Below are 19,421 nucleotides of genomic sequence, written 5' to 3' on the forward strand. Positions count from 1 at the left end.
TACGTCGCTGAGCTCGGTGGGTAGCTGCAGTTGTAAGCCACTGGACCAATCCGGGTAAGAATCTCGAACGGTCCAAAGTACCATGGGTTCAATTTTCCTCTTTTCCTAAATCAAGTCATTCCCTTCCATGGAGAGACCTTTAATAGCATGCGATCCCCGACTTGGAATTCTAGTGGCTTTCACCGCTTGTTAGCATAATTCTTATGTCGGTCTCATGATGCTTGAAGTCGAGCTTTGATTTGGATTATCTTTTCAGTTGTTTCACGAATGATTTCGGGACTTGTAAGAGCACTGGTTGGCGATTGCCCTTTTTCTAGTTGAGTGTCACCCACTTCGGCCCAGCACAGAGGAGATCTGCATTTACGACCATAGACAGCCTCGAAGGGAGCAACCTTGATGCTCGTGTGATAACTGTTGTTGTAAGAGAATTCGATCAAATGTAAGTGGGTATCCCATTACTTGCCAAAGTCGATCACGCAAGCTCGGAGCATATCCTCAAGTGTCTGTATGGTGCGCTCACTCTGACCATCCGTCTATGGGTGGTAGGCAGTGCTCATATCCAGCTGTGTTCCCATTGCCTTTTGAAGAGATTTCCATAATCTTAAAATGAATATTTTATCTCGATCCGAGATAATAGATAATGGCACTCCATGGAGTCTCACAACCTCCTTGATGTAGATTCGGGTCAGCCTTTCCATCTTGTAGGATTCTTTTATTGGCAGGAAATGAGCGGATTTTTTTAGTCTATCTACAATTACCCATATTGCATCCAACCCACCAGTTGTCTTGGGTAATTTTGTCATAAAATCCATGGTAATCCTCTCTCGTTTCCACTCAGGTATCACTGGTTGTTGCAGCACTCCCAAGGGCTTTTGGTATTCCACTTTCATTTTGGCGCATGTAAGACACTTGCCCACGAAAGTGGCTATCTTTGCCTTCATATTAGGCCACCAATATTATTGCTTGATATCCAAATACATTTTATCTGATCCTGGATGAATAGAATATCGCGTCTTGTGGGCTTCATGCATTATTACTTCTTTGAATCCCCTGATTTTGGGAACCCAGATTCTATCCATGAAGTAGTGAGTTCCGTCGTCTTTAACTTCTCCATTGCTTGTAGTGATTCACTAACGATATTTTCTGGCTTCAAGGCGTCTAATTGGGCTTCCTTGATATGTGAGGCTAGCTGAGATTGGACGGTGATTGACAGGGTCTTCACACGACAACTTGAATACGTTGTGGAGCCAAAACTCACACTTGGGGAGTTTCACATACAACTTTTCAGCTCGAAGAGTCTCTAAGATCTGTCGGAGGTGTTAACTATGCTCTTCCTTGCTTCGATAGTATACGAGAATATCATTGATGAAAACGATCACGAATTTGTCAAGAAATGGGCGATAGACTCGATTCATGAGGTCCATAAATGCAGCGGAGTCATTTATTAGACCGAAGGGCATCACGACGAATTCTTAATGACCGTCGAGTTCGGAAAGCAGTCTTGGGAATGTCCTCATCTCGGACTTTAAGTTGATGGTAATCGGATCTCAAATCTATCTTTGAAAAGTAACTAACTCCTTGAAGCTGGTCAAATAAATCATCGATTCGTGGAAGTGGATATCGGTTTTTGATGGTGAGCTTATTCAGTTCCATATAGTCAATGCACATCCTAAAGGATCCATCTTTCTTTTTAACGAAAAGAACCAGAGCTCCCCATGGAGAGAAGCTTGGTCTAATGAATCCTTTATTCAAGAGATCACTTGGTTGGCTTGACAATTCTTGCATTTCAGCAGGAGCCAACCTATAGGGTGACTTGGCGATCGGAGTGGCTCCGGGCACTAGGTCGATTCGAAATTTGATTTGTCGTTCTGGGGGTATTCCCGAAAGTTCTTCTGGAAACACATCCAAAAAGTCACATGCCATTGGGATGTTTTGAATGTTCGCTTCTTTCTTGGTTTTATCCACCACATGAACTAGGAATGCATAGTTCTTCTTTTGTAGACACTTTTGTGCCTTGATACTCGAGATAAGGCGAAGGTTTGCGTTGAGTTTATCTCGGTAGATTATTAGGGTTTCATGATTAGGAAGACGAAGGCGAACGTCCTTCTCGTGACACATAATACTGGCATGATGGGGGCTCAACCAATCCATGCCGATAATCACATCAAAACTTCTAATATTTACATGCATCGAGTTTATTTGGAAGATGTGATTGTTTAGCATTAGTGTACACCTGTCACACCCCAAAACCGATAACGGCGGAATACGTCTCGGGGTGGAGGACATAGTGTACGGTATCATCACAATTGCATAATAGTAAAAGCAAGAAACATACAACCATTTCATTTACATAGTGAGTGTATTTACAAGTGTGTTTTGTAATGTTTAACAAACACTAAAAGTAAACAAAAATAAGAGATGGGTCTTGCATGTTCCATCTTCTCCAAAAATGTTGCAGTCGTACCCGTCTATCTTTGACCTGAAGATACAAGTTATTTTGAAAAGAATATCAGCATAAAGCTGGTGAGTTCATAAGAGTTTTAGTGTGAGTTCTTATATAAAAAGCATTAGAACCGATAGTATGAAAGCTAAAATTTACAGTCATAAGTGGTAGTAAAACCTAGAAAATCCTATATTTTCTAGAAATGTATAGTAAGTGAAAACCTTTAAGAAATATATCATTTTCATCTTTGAAAACCATTTATCGTGGAAGTATAATAGTGACTCATCAATAAGTAAAGCAATATGGTAAGTTATACTTGAAGTAAATAATAGTGGTGCAACTTCCTTTAGTATTAGATACTTGTTTACTTCGGGATATTAACTTTACCTTTTGTTTAGTATTTTAGTGCGGTTATAGTGTATTTCTTGTATGTTACCAATAGTGTGAGTAATAGCGGACCCCATGACCTTCCCGGTCATGTACAGTGTAGTGGAGTAGACGCATCCCTGGACCTGTGCGGCTCGGACTGAAATTAACAGTCGGGATGTAATAGCGTCTGCCCCGTATAGATCTATACATATAGTGTCGTCTTCCTATCGGAAAACTTCGGGCGTAGTGCGTAGCGAATAAAGTATCTCGTAGTGGGTTAATGAGTTATCTCATGATTAGTACTTTCTCTTGTATTATAGTGTAGTAGTCTTTCGTATAACTCGTATTGTCTTCTCTTATTATTGTATAGTTTCATAATAGAGAGAATTATAGTGGTGTAGAGTAGTAGTTAAAAACGAGTAATAGAGGCCTTAACTATACCTATTATAGTTAACTTAGTGTGTATGATTCTGGTCAGGTTAGTGATTTAAGCATCTAATGAAATAAGAAATACTCGTAATCCGTACTAATATACAAGATATATAACTAAGAAATCAACGACAGTCGGACGGATAACCACTACCCTAAGCCCACAATCAAACAAGAACAGGAAATAAGGCGAGCTATCGGTCCTAAGTCCTTCAAGTCTTACTTATATAAATATATCAGCGTGGTTACATTTTATAAGAAGATTTATTAAATAAAAGTATTGTACAAAAGAAACAGTTAAAAACTTGTTTGTTTATCCAAAATAGTTTTGAAATCAAATAATTTATTTATAAGGCATAGTGATAAATCACATGTGATTTGAACTACGGGTAGTGAATCACATGTGATTAATTTTGTAACATGAATAATTGTCTTGTATAACTTTTCATAAACATGTATAATCAACTTGTATCCCCCCCCCCCTAAAACATATAAAACATTTGAAAGGTTCATTAAAGGGGTATGAACTCACATGAAGTCGCGTAAATCGGGTGAATCGGGTAAATCGGGTAAAAGTGTCGGTTGAGCGTTTTGTTCCAAATAATGACTTGTGCACCTTTTAGGACCCTAATATCATATGAAATACGTATTTTACAAGAAATTAATCATTTTATGCTTTCCATTTAAGTATTTAGGCATTCTTGCATCAATTCGGGGTTTTAGGGCCTAGAAGGGGTTTCCGGGAGTGGTACAAGGCCAAGAGGGGTTTACGGGGAAGTCCATGAGTTCACTCCCTTGAAGTTTACGGCCCAAAGGCCACTCCTTGGGAGTTTACAGCCGTAAGCCCCCTAGGCTTGGCCGTAAACTCATGTGGTCCTCCAAAATTGCAAGTTAAGGCCTTTAATCACTTCCCTAATTTCCTAGCAAGTGTCTTGAACTAATTTTGAGGGTTTAAACCCTCATTTAGGGACATTTTGGGGAGTTTACGACCAATTCTTGTGCTTAGGCCGTAAACTCCATTTTGTTCTTCAAAATGTATGTTTAAATGGTCCAAAACACACTCCAACATCTTAGATAAATTTATGAAGGCCTTATGTGGAGTTTTGGTGCAATTTGGCATAAAAATTGGGGAGTTTATGGCCCAAGTATAGTCTTGGCCGTAAACTCTTATTTTGGCTTCAAAATGAGATGTTTAATGGTACAACACACTTCCCTTCCCCTTAGATAAATACTAGATGACCTTAGGTGAAGTTTTAGGGGCATTTTGGCACATATATTGGGTGTTTACGGCCTAAGCATAAGCTTGGCCATAAACTCCTCTTTTTGCCTCTAAATGGTGTTGTTTAATGTACTAAAACATTTCCAAGGTTCATAACTAATTTACTCCATGCCCTAGATGAGTTTTTGGGACATTTATCAAGGGTTTTTGGGTGTTTACGGCCTAAGCATAAGCTTGGGCCGTAAACTCCTTTTTAGGCCTCAATTTCTTATGATTTCATGTCTAAACTCTCCTAGGTATATCCCTTAATTAGTACACAAGCTTAAAGGAAGGAAAAATGGGACTTTTGGCAAGATTTTAGGTGTTTACGGCCTAAGGGGCTTCATAGGCCGTAAACTCCTTTTAATCCCCTAAATCTTATGATTTTTGGCCTCTAAATGTTATGGACTATGATTAGAACAAGATAGGGAAGAAACCCTTACGTTTGGAAGCCGGAATTCGCGGTTTTGGAGTCGGGTTCGGGTCTAGAGAGAGAAAGTAGTGAGAGAGAGTAAATGAGTGGTAAAAGGCTTAAAAGTAGTGTTCATTTGCTTATATATGTCTCAGGTATTGCACCCGGTACGCGGCTACCCGAAGCTAAAGTTTAACGGGGTCAAAACTTTTTACCCGGGTGAAGTGGTTGAAAAGTAATATAACTCTGTTTAGCTAAACGGGGTTATCACTTACAAGTTATAATTTCTTATGATAATATTGGGACATATAAATAACTAGATATTTGTTTATTGACGACTCCAAACATTAAAGAAAATAACATATATTGACGCATTCCGTTAGTGAAGATAGGATTTGTAACGGCAATATATTTGGGGTTGTCACAACACCCTACATAGATATCCCTAGTTGATTCAGTCTTCCCATTAGCCATTTCCGTCGTGAAGGCTTCATTAAGCTTCTAGGGTTGTTATTTGAGTAAGTGTTTGAACTTATTACTCACAAAACTTCGCTATGCTCCGCTATCAGATAAGATGCATGCATACGAGTTGTTAAGTGGGAATGTACCGGTGACAGCGGCTGGGTCCTACACTACTTCACCCTAACCCAGTATCAGCACTCTCCCTGCTGCTCCTGCCCCTTGATTGTTCGTGTTGGGGCAGTTTCACCAGAAATGATCGGTTTTCCCACATGCGTAATAGGTATAGCTGGCTCTAGCAATGGTGTTGTTGTTATTGTTGTTGTTGTTGTTGTTGTTATTGTTTGTCATCTGGTTCTGTTGAAGCTGAGTCCTACAATACTTTGTTGTATGGCCTTTCCGATTGGACCTTGTGCAATTCATCTCTCTGCGCTCCCCGTGGTGGTGGAAGTTGCATTTATTGCACTTGGGGAGATTTCCCGAGTAGTGCTTCGAAGCATTTGGCATGGATGAGGCTGGAGCATGTGGTGTGGTGGTGTCTTGAGTTGCAGTGTGAACAGTCACAATTTGTTGCTTCTTAGATGATTTTGAGTTTTGTTTTAACTTTCTCTTGTTGTTTCTTCCTTTATTACTCTTTTCTTCCTTCTTACCCTCCGCTTCCACTGTTTTGGCACCCTTCTTATTGCCATGATCATACAGTTTCTTGGCCAGCCTCTTGTAGCTATCAAATGTCTCAAGGTTTGCAGCAATGATGTTCCCTTGAATAGGTACAGTCGGTCCCCAGATAAACCTTTCAATCTTTTTCCCTTATGTGGTGGTCATTATGGGGCACAGAAGAGATAGCTCACTAAACCTGGATATGTATGCGTCGATATTGGAGTTTTGAACAGTGAGGTTCCACAACTCTTGTTCCATCTTCTGAATTTCACCTCTAGGACAATATTCCGCCAATATCATCTCCTTCAGCTCTTCCCAAGGCATCGCGTTTGCCACCGGGAGTGTCATGGTCTCAACGTGGCCATTCCACTAGGAGAGAGCTTGATCAATGAATGTGCAGGCTGTGAACTTGACCTTTCATCCTGACACACTCATATTTCAGAAACAGACTGGGTATGGTGGGTTGATGACTACAGACTCCGCATCTGAATCATCATTGTTGTCGTCACCCCGTATAAATCTATACACAAACTCCCGCTTTCCCTCCAGGAAACTCTGATTATAACTACAGGCTACGATTGTACACTTAGAGGTGCCAACCGACAAGTCTCACTAGATTCTCAACCCTTTTGTACTATGTTTAATGTTTACGTATATGTGGTATGTTTTCGTATTCGAAATGTACATATATAAGTATACAAATTTTAATGATTATGCAAAGGTATAGTTACGATCTACTAGCATGTGAATTACATTCCAAGCCCAATTATCATGTAAATGGACCAAAAAGGCCCAATAACATGTAAGAGGGTAATTTGGGCTCAATAGGCATGTAGATGGACCACAAAGGCCTACAAACATGTAACCCATAACTCAAGCACGAATTAACATGTAAATGGGTCGCAAGGCCCAATAAGCATGTCATGGAAAAGTATTGGGCTCAATATACACATGAATTGGCCCTTAAGGCCCATTGGCCATATAATGTGAATATTAGACCCAATAAAATAGTTAACGACATATTTCATCCGTTCGTATTTGTTCCGTTGTTTGTTTTAGCTCGAGGTTTACCAGATTTATAAAAAAAAGTCTTCTTTTTGTAAAAACGACATTTTTGGCCAATAATCCTCAAATTTTCAATTAAGGTCCAAAGTTTTGTAAAAATAACACTTTAGTCCATAATTCGTAATAATTTGTAATTTTGTTCCCAAATGCTTAGAAATTCACGGATTTGATCCAAAAATTTACATGTTTACATTTATGGCCCAGTTTTGCACAAAATTACATTTTTGACATCTTGTTTGTAAAAGTTGTCAATTTCGGCCCAATTTTGATAAAAGTTACACTTTTCGTCCAATTTAGAAATAAACGTTATTTTCACCCAAAAATTTGGTTTATTTACATTTATGATTCAAACTTTGGCCGATTAATATTTTAATCCCCAAAAACTTCAATTTTTCGCAATTTTGTACCCAAAACCGCGAGGCCCAAAATTTTGGCCCATTAAGCTAAAATTTACATTTTTGGCCCTTTGGAAAGCATTTTTATCCTAAAAATCCATTTTTATCCTAAAAATCCATTTTTATACAAATAGGACCTGTTTGGTCCTTCAAAAACCGTAAATATCACTTTTTTCCCTTATCTTTTGTTTTCTTGACAATTTTAACCCTTAACAAGGTTTTTGTTTCAAACTTTTATAGTTTAAACATATGAACACCTTAGACCTGATAAGATGATGTATAAAGTGTCTTAGTTCATGGATCTTTTCTCATTGTTACTTAAAATGTCGATATTTGTTAAGATCTAACATAGTTTTGCCAAATAAACTAAGAATTTACACAAGACATGCATATAACACATAGATCTACACATTTTACTTGCATTCTCCCCAAAAAATCATATGAAAACCGAAAACAAGGGGGTATGAACTCACCTTTTGCTTTGATGTTTCGGTTTTGAAGAAGAAGTGGAAGGGATTTTTGGTCTCAACACACCTTTGATGTAGATCTAGAGCTTATGGGGGGTTTCTAAGAGTATGATCACCAAAAATGTTTAGGAGAAGTGATCTAACATGAGAAAGGAGTTATATAACTTGGGTATGTAAAAACATACCAAGAAATGTTGATATTCTTGTGAAAACCCTCTTGAAACACAAGCAAAATTTCGAGATTTTGGAGGAAGAAGGAGAATGATTCTTGGGAGTGATTGAGAAAGTGTTTAAAGGAGTGTGTGTGTGTGTGTGTGTTTTGCCTCTTGGCTGATATATCAAGAAGAGAGGGGAGAAAGGTAGTGAGGTGACTTGCATGGGAATATGGGAGAACATGCCTTGTTACATGGTGAATAATATAGAGGTGGCACCTCCATAGTCAACCCTCATGTCATTTCCCTTTTTTTTTTGTTAATTGATGTTGGGCCGAGAATTGCATGATAAAGGAGAAGATGATTCATTTTGGCTTAAATCTTGATCCTTACTCGAAATCATGAGGCCCATAGAGAAGTTTTCGACCCAATGGGCTTATTAGATGGTTCATGGCCTAAAATGGTATAAAAGAATAGATTTATGGTTTACTAGGGTTAATTGGATTAATTATGGCCCAATAAGGACCATTAGGGTTAGAATGACCATTCTAGGCCCAAATGGTCCAAAATGCTATATATTTGTGAATTGGGTTCATTTAGAATCCAAATAGGGTTTCCAGGTCCAAAATAATTGAATTGGATGCTTATTAGTCCATTAGGCCCAATAAGGAAATCCTAGTCCAATATGGACTCAAACCGAGATTATTATGGTTTTCAGACTCTTTGTTGAACATAAGAGGTGGATTTAAATGGGCATTGAGTGATGTTTTTCTTAGAGTATATGTTTTACAATAGTTGAACGATTACACAGGAATAGAATTTCCTAGCCAAAATGCTACTTATGACAATTACTTTGCTTGGAACAAGAATTTTTCATTTCCAAGGCTGAGCATAATAAAAAAATGGTATGTATTCTTTTCTATTTTTTACTTTTCTTTTGACGCATATAAGTTATTAGTTATTAAGAATCATATAAAGATTGTCACTAATTAAGAATTATAGAGACATTAATTCTTAAATTATATAAGCTTTAATGTAGCAATAAAATACATTGTATAATATATATAGTAAACAAACTTTTATTATGAGATTGAATCTACGAAACTTAAGGAATAAATATTAGACAAAACTGCAAAAATGATCCCTGTGGTATGCATTTTTTTGGGGTTTTAGTCCAAATAGTGACTTTTTTGGATTCGTGGTCCTTTTAGAGTGGTTTGTATGTGAAAATGGTCCCTCCGAAAATTGAAATGACTATAATACCCTTGGGGTATTTATTTTTCATTTTTCTTTCATTATTCTTAAAATTTAATATTTATTTATTTATTTTAGCAATTAAAAAAATAAAAAGGGTCCACCTCTCTCTCTCTCTCTCTCTCTCTCTCTCTCTCCACCGAGACTACTCCCAAGCTCCAAGTTCTTCTACCTGAACAAGATATGAGTTATGAATAATACCTAATTACTTCCTTATCATATCCCATAAAAAGATTTTCCACCTCTAACAAAACCTAGAAACTAACTTCATGTTCAAATTCAACACACATATGCATACACCTGTAAAAATGGAACCCATATCGATGGTGATGGTGGTGACTTGCAATGTTTCAATTTTTCATCTTCCCCATCTCGAGATTTCAGTTCCTATTTCAGCATCCCCATATGAGAGCCAGTCGAATTTTAATTTTGATTTCAACGACAAGGAGGTGGTGTAGGGCTCTCGAAAAAAAAACGAAGGCCCTTGAATCAGAGACGGCGTATTTGATTTCTTACCACTACAACAATTAATTGACCTTAAATCAATCTTAAACTTTCATCATTTGTTCAACCTCAATGTTGATTCAGCCAATACAATACCAACAGAGGAGAAGTCGGGGATAAGTTTGAATCTATAGCCAAGTCCCTTTTTGTTTCTTGAACAAGGATCAGAAACCCATAAATCCTTTCGAAATCCTAGAACTTCTGTTAACCAAATACAAATACATGATGTGTGTATTCGATTTTGAAAAATAAGAAGCAAACACTGGAGAAATAAAGGAACAAAGCTTGCTCCAATGGTGGCTGAGAAATCTCGAGGAATGGAGGGGCAGCCGATCTCTGGCGAGCCCTCCTTGGTTCTTTTGCTTTGGCGCTAGTAGCAACACACGAAGGGGGAGGAGACAATCTTTAGGGGTGTTTGGGTGGTGTTGATCGGCCGGAGGAGGAAGGAGAAGGAAGCTCCGGTGGCCGACAACCTCTTCCCTGGTGGTGAAGAAAAACGAGAAGCCATGACTGAAGGAAGGAACGAAGGAAGAGAGAGAGAGAGAGAGAGAGAGAGAAGACAGGTGGGTCCCATTTGATTTAATTTAACATTTATATTTAAATAAAAGAAAAAAATAATTAAGTAAATGGAAAAAAACAAATTAAAAGGGTAAAGTCGTCTTTTCAAGTTTATCGGGGACCAGTTTTACAATGAAACTAGCCCAAAAGGACCACGAATCCAAAAAAGTCACTGTTTGGACCAAAACCCCAAAAATTTGCATACCACAGGGACCATTTTTGCAATTTTGTCTAAATATTATTTAGTCTTAAACTTTGAGATACAAGGTGTTTAATGAATTGCCTAAAGGAATTAGTGTGAGTCTTTGAGATACAAGGCTGTGAAATTTTTTCTAAATTTAATGTAAAAATATGAATGATTTATATAAGTATGTTTATGTTGATTTTCTTGTGAATATATTTATTTTTTTGTTGCTTAAATATGTAAGAATGTGTTAGTTTTTATAATTAGTTTGCATTAAACTCATAATTAGTGAATTATATGGTTTATTAAATTGTGAATATAATATTTAAGTTGTGAATCAATGATTTTATATAGATATCTGATTTGGAATGAATGATGGTTGCTACAATGGCATGGGTGGTTGGTGGTAGCATGTGGTATTTAATGGTGGTAAAGTTTGGGTTTGACTTCGCTAAATATGTATATTAGTTTATAATGAATTGTATTAATTTGTGAATTTTGATGTATTAAACAGAGAATAAATTGTTTTAAGTTGTGTATTTTATATAAAGTTTGCTTTAAAATATGAATGAATGTATGTATGAAAATAATAGATTGTAAAGTAGTGAATTAATATATTTATTAAACTATGAATATAGTTTTTTGAACTATAAATATGTCTTATAAAAGATATATTTTTAAGGATGTCTACATTTTAGAAGAAAGAAAATTAAATTGATCAAGACATAATTCTATTTTTAATTAAATTTTACATGTTTAGCTGCAAAAATAAAATTATATGTGTTAATAAGAATTACAAAAAAAAATGGGAGACATAATGTTTGTTCTATTAAGTTGTGAAAACAACTAGCAAAGTGTCACTGAATTTGGTGTCACACTGTTGGCGATTCGACGGTGGACCGACAACGGTCCAATGGTGGTTCGACAACAAGTGTCAACTAGTTGTAAACTAACGAATGAAAAAGTTTGTTTAATATAATATTAATATTTGATTTATACAAAATGCCCTTAATGAAAAAAAAAATAGTTCTTAGATTTCTTAATCTTTTTTGGGTTCTCATTTGAACCAATATATATATATATATATATATATATATATATATATATATATATATATATATATATATATATATATATATATATATATATATAACCTTACAAATTTGGAGACAAATGATAGATTTTGTTAGTATATTACAATCCTGATCCTACTATCACATCTTCATTCTTCCCACATCGTAACTAAAACAGTAAACCCTAAAGAATTCTTCGATTATTCTACGGCTTATACATTGGTAATAAAAGGAATGGATTTTCAATTTTTAGGGTTCCTAAAGATTTTTGTTTTTTGTATGTTTTAGTCGTAGTATTTCTTTCTTCTTTAGGGTGTGGTAGAACCGCTATTTTGCTATATGTTCATAATCTGGTTCGTTTCCTATACAAGGTTTTTGGGTTTTGATCGTTTTCTCATATAATCTTAATTGGAATTGATGATTTTTAACCTGGGGATGTGAATCACCTATAGAATGATTCCCCCTTTGTGTCAAATCATTTAAAAGGGTCTGATAAGTAACACATTCATACAGTATGAAACACCCATATCTTGATTTTTTTTTATCAAAGATTAATTTATCCCTACTTGATTTGATTACAATCAGTGATTTTCATTTACTGCCTGTTTTAGAATCGTTTGGTGGTTGTAATCTGTCGATTTACCTATTTGTCGGCCACACGCATTATCATCATTGTCTCAGTATCGATTTAATCTATTGGGGATTAACGATCTTCTTGGATTCCTTAACAAAGGTTAAAATTCATTTACTATTGATTTCTATATTTTATTTTAACTGTATGATTACCGTATCATCGACAAAACTCTCACATATTTAATTATTACCTCTGAGAAGCTAATAAAAACCCGAATCAGATAGATTTTTCCATGGTTTCCACATAGTTATTATAATCACCATCTATTGTGTAATAGTTTGTGGCTACTTGAAGACTCAATGTCCCAAGAACGTACATGTTGACCTGACAGGTAAATATGATTTTTTGCAAGATGGTCAAATTGGCTATAATTTTTTATATGTATAAAGTTGATTACCAACCAAAGAAAGATATATTAAAAAAAAAAAGAATTTGTCATTGTTGGATTCCGTCAACATTGCTAAAGTTTTTTGGTGTTTGTAGAGGCACTCTTTGATGAATTTGTTCCGGTTCATTTATTTAGGTACTACGTAGGGCTGTAAACGAACTGAACGTTCGGCGAACCGTTCGTGAACTGTTCGGATGTTCGTGAACGTTCATTTATGATGTTCATTTACGTTCGTTTATGTTCGTTCGTTTAAGTTTATTTATATTTATTTATGTTCAATTTTTTTTATTATATTGCTATATTATATGCTCGTTTATGTTCATATATGTTCAATTGTGTTTTTTTTTTTTTTTTTATCTTTGTTCGTTTATGTTCGTTTAGCATGTTCACGAACATAAACGAACGAACATGAACAAAGTAATTTGTTAAACGAATGAACGTGAACAAGAAAATCTCGTTCGTTTATCCGTTCGTGTTCGTTTGTTGTTCGGATAACTTAAACGAACGAACATGAACAAGACCTTGTTCGTGTTCGTTTGGTTCATTTACAGCCCTAGGTACTAGGCAAAGGCAATGATGGTATGAAATCATCACCTTTGATATGCATTACCAAAGAGATTCGAGTTAATGGATGTTGGATTCTGATTAGAACAGCTTCTCGAAATTTGTATCACGAACAACTAAAAGCGTTAAATGCAAAAAATAACAATGTACTTCCATTAGTTTGTTTGTACTTTAAAAGTTTACATAATTATAAAAATATCAAGATTTGATGAATTAAAATGACTGGTTATTTGATAACTACTTTTGTTGCTCTTTAGTTTTCTCATAATTTCATGGTTTGTGAATTTGCTATTTGTATTGTTGGCTTGTTGCTATATAATTTGCATTCTTTTTGTTGCCAATCATACAATGCATCAAAGCATACTTCTCATTTTTCTTTTGTAATTAAAGCATTCTACTTTTTGTTCTTGTAATCAACACATTATACTATAAACATTTGCTTTTTTAAATTTTGTGTTGTGAAAAAAAGCCACCCAAATATGGCATTGTACTTTCAAATACTCAAATTATCCTTCATGTGATGGAGTTGACATATTTATCAAGGTGAGTCTAGCTGGGCACGGCCCTCTAACGTGTGTGTGTATATATATATATATATATATATATATATATATATATGTTGTAAATAATTGAATGACAACATTTCCTAATGTCAAATGTGTAAGAGTTATTTTCAACTCTTATGATAAATATGTCAAATATGTGTAAGAACTCATTAATTATGTCTAGTGATTAACTAGTATAAATAGCACTATCACATATGTAAAAGATACACCAATTTGAATACTTTATATAAGTTATCAAATTCTCTCCAAATCTTCTTTCTTCTTTCTTCTTTCTTAAAGGTTCTTAGTTTAGTTTTACTAATCTTCTTTTAATTACATCAAATTTATAACACGTTATCAGCACGAAAGCTCAAACAAAGGTTATTTAGAAGTGGAAATCACATCTATCTTAATCAAGGTATGTATTACTTAGTAAAAACATTATTAATTATAAAAAACCCTCATCATATTAAAATAAATAATAATACTAATGAATTAATAAAACTTATACATTATGGACATTATGGACTACTAACGATTTTTATTTCTTATACTAACATTTCTTTATGTATTCTAATTTTTTTATGCATACTAACATTTACATTATGCAACTAACTTTTATTTATGCATACTAACATTTACATTATGCAACTAACTTTTAATTATGCATACTAACATTTATATTATACAACTGACTTTTCTTTATGCATACTAACATTTAAATTATATTTATTTATACATGTCAATGTTTATTTTTTACTCTTCATAATTTTATTTTAACATTTACTAATATTTATTAATGTATCTAATTAGTAAAATTATACAAAGTAAAGTTATGTATTAGTTATAAATCTTATTAAATGATTTATAAATATACAAAACAGATATATATATATATATATATATATATATATATATATATATGTGTGTGTGTGTGTGTGTGCAACGGTTATAAATAGTAAAAACAACGGCTATATTTTTTTTTACTATAAATAAACATATTTACCCTGGTTATTTTACCCACAATAAATATTTCTCTCTTCTATCAAACAAATCAATTTCAAGAAATCAAGGTTCATGATGATTCACCCGTTTGTGATAATCATGACTATAATAGTCATATTACTTTTTATCCCAATCTTTAACATCGAAGATAATATGGAATTTCATCTACTTTTAGGCTTGTATGCATTGTTAGCTTTACCGCTTCTTTTTTGTCCAATATTTATTGAAATAAATGGATTTTAATTTTTATTTTGTTTAAAATTTATAGTTACATTATGTCCAACATTGCAAAGCTCGAGTTTGTAGCACTTGAAGTTAGCGGGAAAAACTATGTGCCATGGATGATAGATGTAAAAATGCATCTTGAGTCCATGGGAATCTCAAATGCTATAAATGAATTTAATAATTGCTTGGCACAAGACAAAGCAAAAGCACAAGTTTTTCTTCGTAAGCATATTGATGAAATGTTAAGATTTGAATATCTTGATGTTACTGATCCAAGTATTCTCTGGAATCTTTTGAAAGAAAGATTTGATCATCAAAAGGAAGTTATACTTACAAATGCTAGAGATGAATAGAGAACACTGAGGTTTCAAGACTTCAAGAAAGTAAATGAATACAACTCAGCTTTGTTCAGAATATGTTCACAACTCAAATATTGTGGACAAGAAGTTACTGATGAAGATATGTTGGAGAAAACTTACTCCACATTTCATGCAACAAACATTACCTTGATGCAACAATATCGGATGCAAAAGTTCACAAGATATTCTGAACTGAATGCATGTCTGCTCGTTGCAGAGCAAAACAATGAACTCTTGATGAAAAACCATGAATCTCGTCCAACGGGATCAGTAGCACTTCCTGAAGCAAATGCTACAAATATTGATAGTCATCGAAACAATACACGTGGACGAGGGCGTGGTCGTGGTCGAGGACGAGGCCGTGGCTATTTTAATCGAAACCAAAGCCATAATCAGAACCATAATTCTGGTCGTGGACAAGGTAATAATCGTGGTCGTGGCCAGAAAAGGAATAATTACCAACATTCACAAAGAAACAATGTCCACATACAAGATAAGGCCAAAGTGGCAAGGCATGACACTGGGACATCACAAAAATCTGATGGTTCATGTTATAGATGTGGTAGCACATGCCATTGGTCAAGGACCTGTCGCACACCTGCACATCTTTGTCAACTTTATCAAGAGTCCATTAAAGGAAAAGGAAAGGAAGCAAACCTCATTGATAATGTTGAATTCACTCCGCTAAATGTTGCCGATTTCTGCAATGACATGGAAGACATTAACTAAAAAAAAAATCTATTATTGTGCTAGTAAAACTGTTTTTCCTTCGTTTATTTTGCATGTAATGCCTTTCCTTCAATAAATGAACTTTCTTTTAATAATAATAATTATGATTATGTTTATTCACTTATTATTCCTTTCATATGTGAAGTTTAATATGAGTCCAACTGGAGCACAACACCAAGAAAAGATTGGAGATCTTTGTATAGCAGATAGTGGTAGTACACATACTATTTTGAAATCAAAGAAATATTTTTCAAAATTAGTACCAACGAAAACAATTATACATACAATATCAGGTCCTGCAGACTTGATAGAGGGAACCGGGAAAGCCCATTTTATATTACCAAATGGTACAAACTTTTGTATAGAAAATGCCTTATTTTCTCCAAAGTCTAATAGAAACTTATTAAGTTTCAATGACATATATTTCAAAGGATATGACACAAAGACTGTGACCATTGAAAATAAGAAATATATGTATATTATAGACAAAAGTCATGTGCTTGAAAAACTACCAACACTTGATTCCGGTCTGCATTATACATATATACATATGATTGAATCAAATATGGTAATTGAAGGAAAACATTGTCATCTTGGGACATTCAGTTTATGGCATGATAGGTTGGGCCACCCAGGATTAACAATGATGCGAAGGATAATTGAGAATACACATGGGCATCCATTGAAGGACCAAAAGTTCCCTCAATCCAATAGCATAAAACCATGTATATCTTGTTCCCTTGGAAAGTTAATTATAAAACACTCTCCAATGAAAGTTGAAAGGGAATCACCTAGATTTCTAGAAAGAATTCAAGGTGATATATGTGGACCGATTCACCCTCCATCTGGACCATTTAGATACTTTATGGTCTTAATAGATGCATCCAGCAAATGGTCTCATGTTTGCCTATTATCAACTCGTAATATGGCATTTGCAAAGCTTCTTGCCCAATTTATTAAATTAAGGGCACATTTCCCTGATTATACTATCAAAAGAGTGAGACTTGATAATGCTGGTGAATTTACTTCACAAGCATTTAATGACTATTGTATGTCTGTCGGAATTATTGTTGAGCATCCAGTTGCTCATGTACACACACAAAATGGTTTAGTTGAATCACTGATTAAACGTCTCCAGCTAATAGCTAGACCATTGATAATGAGGACCAAACTTCCTGTGTCTGTTTGGGGCTATGCAATCTTACATGCTGGATCATTGATACGCATAAGACCAAGTTCATATCATGTATATTCTCCACTACAACTTGCTTTCGGTCAAGAACCAAATATATCCCATTTGAGAATTTTTGGGTGTGCAGTATATGTCCCTATTGCACCACCTCAACGGACAAAAATGGGTCCTCAAAGAAGGTTGGGAATATATGTTGGTTATGAGTCAGTCTCTATTATAAGATATCTTGAACCATTAACAGGTGATGTTTTCACAGCACGCCTAGCAGATTGTCAATTTGATGAGGCAAATTTCCCATCATTAGGTGGAGAAAAGAAGATCATGGAAAAGGATGTGTCATGGCATGAGCCTTCTTTATCATATCTTGACCCTCGCACAAGGCAATGTGATATAGAAGTTCAAAAGATAATACATTTCCAAGAAATGGCAAATCAATTACCTGATGCATTTACTGACACAAAAAGGGTGACTAAATCATATATACCCGCTGTCAATGTTCCAGCTCGAATTGACATTCCACATGGACAATCTGATGATAAAGTCACTCAAGAGTCTAAAACACGCCTGAAGCGTGGAAGGCCATTTGGTTCTAAGGATAAGAACCCACGAAAAAGAAGAGGAGTAGAAAATGCACTAGATCATGAGGAAAGTGTTCCTGGAGAAACACGAATTATTCAAATTCCCCCAGGAAAAGAGGATGATTCACAAAATTATGGTCAGCCAAATAGAATATGTGACCAAAATGAAACTGACAGTATAAATGCAATATTATCTTATTCAGCTGCATGTGATATTATGAATGATGATCCTGAACCACAATCTGTCATTGAATGTCAAAGAAGAAATGATTGGGCTAAATGGAAGGAAGCTATGCAAGTTGAATTAAATTCTCTTAACAAGAGAAAGGTTTTTGGGAACATTATCCTCACACCTGAAGTTGTGAAACCATTAGGATATAGATGGATCTTCGTACGAAAAAGAAATGAGAAAGACGAAATTGTAAGATACAAGGCCAGGCTTATTGCTCAAGGTTTCTCTCAAAGACCTGGAATTGATTATGAAGAAACTTATTCACCAGTAATGGATGCAACCACTTTCAGATATTTAATCAGCTTGGCAGTATCTAAAAATTTAGAGATGCGTCTTATGGATGTTGTTACAGCTTACCTGTATGGATCACTTGATAGTGATATCTATATGAAAATCCCTGAAGGATTTAAAATGCCTGAAGCGTTAAGTACAAAACCCAAAGAAATGTATTCTATAAAATTACAAAGATCTTTGTATGGTTTAAAGCAATCTGGGCGCATGTGGTACAATCGTTTAAGCGATTATTTGACAAGTAAAGGTTATAAAAATAACACTATTTGTCCATGTGTATTTATTAAGAAAACAACATCTGGATATGTGATCATAGCAGTCTACGTTGATGATCTGAACATCATTGGAACGAATAAAGAAATCCTTGAAGTGATTGAACTTTTAAAGAAAGAATTTGAAATGAAAGATCTTGGAAAAACCAAATATTGTCTTGGTTTACAGATTGAGCATATGCCTAACGGAATACTTGTGCATCAATCAAATTACACAGAAAGAGTCTTGAAACGTTTCAATATGCAATGCAAATCCTTTAAGCACTCCAATGGTTGTTAGATCATTAAATATTGACAAGGATCCATTTCGTCCATGCGAAGAAAATGAAGAAGTCCTTGGTTCAGAAGTGCCATATCTAAATGCAATTGGAGCTCTTATGTATCTTACCAATTGTACTAAACCTGACATTTCTTTCGCAGTAAACTTGCTAGCAAGATTTAGTTCAGCCCCAACAAAAAGACATTGGAATGGAATCAAACATATTTTTCGATACCTTCGAGGAACTAGTGATTTAGGGTTATTTTACCCTAACGATTCAAAACAAGGTTTGATTGGTTATGCAGATGCAGGTTATTTGTCCGATCCTCATAAAGCTAGATCTCAAACTGGATACGTATTCATGAATGGAGGTACTGCAATTTCCTGGCGTTCTCAAAAGCCAACACTTGTTGCCACATCCTCAAATCATGCTGAAGTAATTGCACTAAATGAAGCTAGTAGAGAATGT

General features: G+C 35.0%; 1 protein-coding gene across 1 annotated transcript; it reads left to right on the top strand.

Annotated features, from left to right (window-relative positions):
- The first annotated feature begins 15,501 nt into the window (after positions 1 to 15,501).
- On the top strand, positions 15,502 to 16,128 carry LOC145006891 (uncharacterized). Its single transcript, XM_078965915.1, has one exon. The coding sequence runs from the start codon at positions 15,502 to 15,504 to the stop codon at positions 16,126 to 16,128; it is 627 nt and encodes a 208-aa protein (XP_078822041.1).
- Positions 16,129 to 19,421: the final 3,293 nt, after the last annotated feature.

This window comes from Lactuca saligna, chromosome 7 (assembly GCF_052625555.1).
Source record: "Lactuca saligna cultivar CGN05327 chromosome 7, ASM5262555v1, whole genome shotgun sequence".
In the NCBI taxonomy this organism is placed as follows: domain Eukaryota; kingdom Viridiplantae; phylum Streptophyta; class Magnoliopsida; order Asterales; family Asteraceae; genus Lactuca; species Lactuca saligna.

Coding starts and splice junctions, on each gene's coding strand:
- LOC145006891 (XM_078965915.1), top strand. CDS start 15,502: ATGTTGGAGAAAACTTACTCCACATTTCATGCAACAAACATTACCTTG.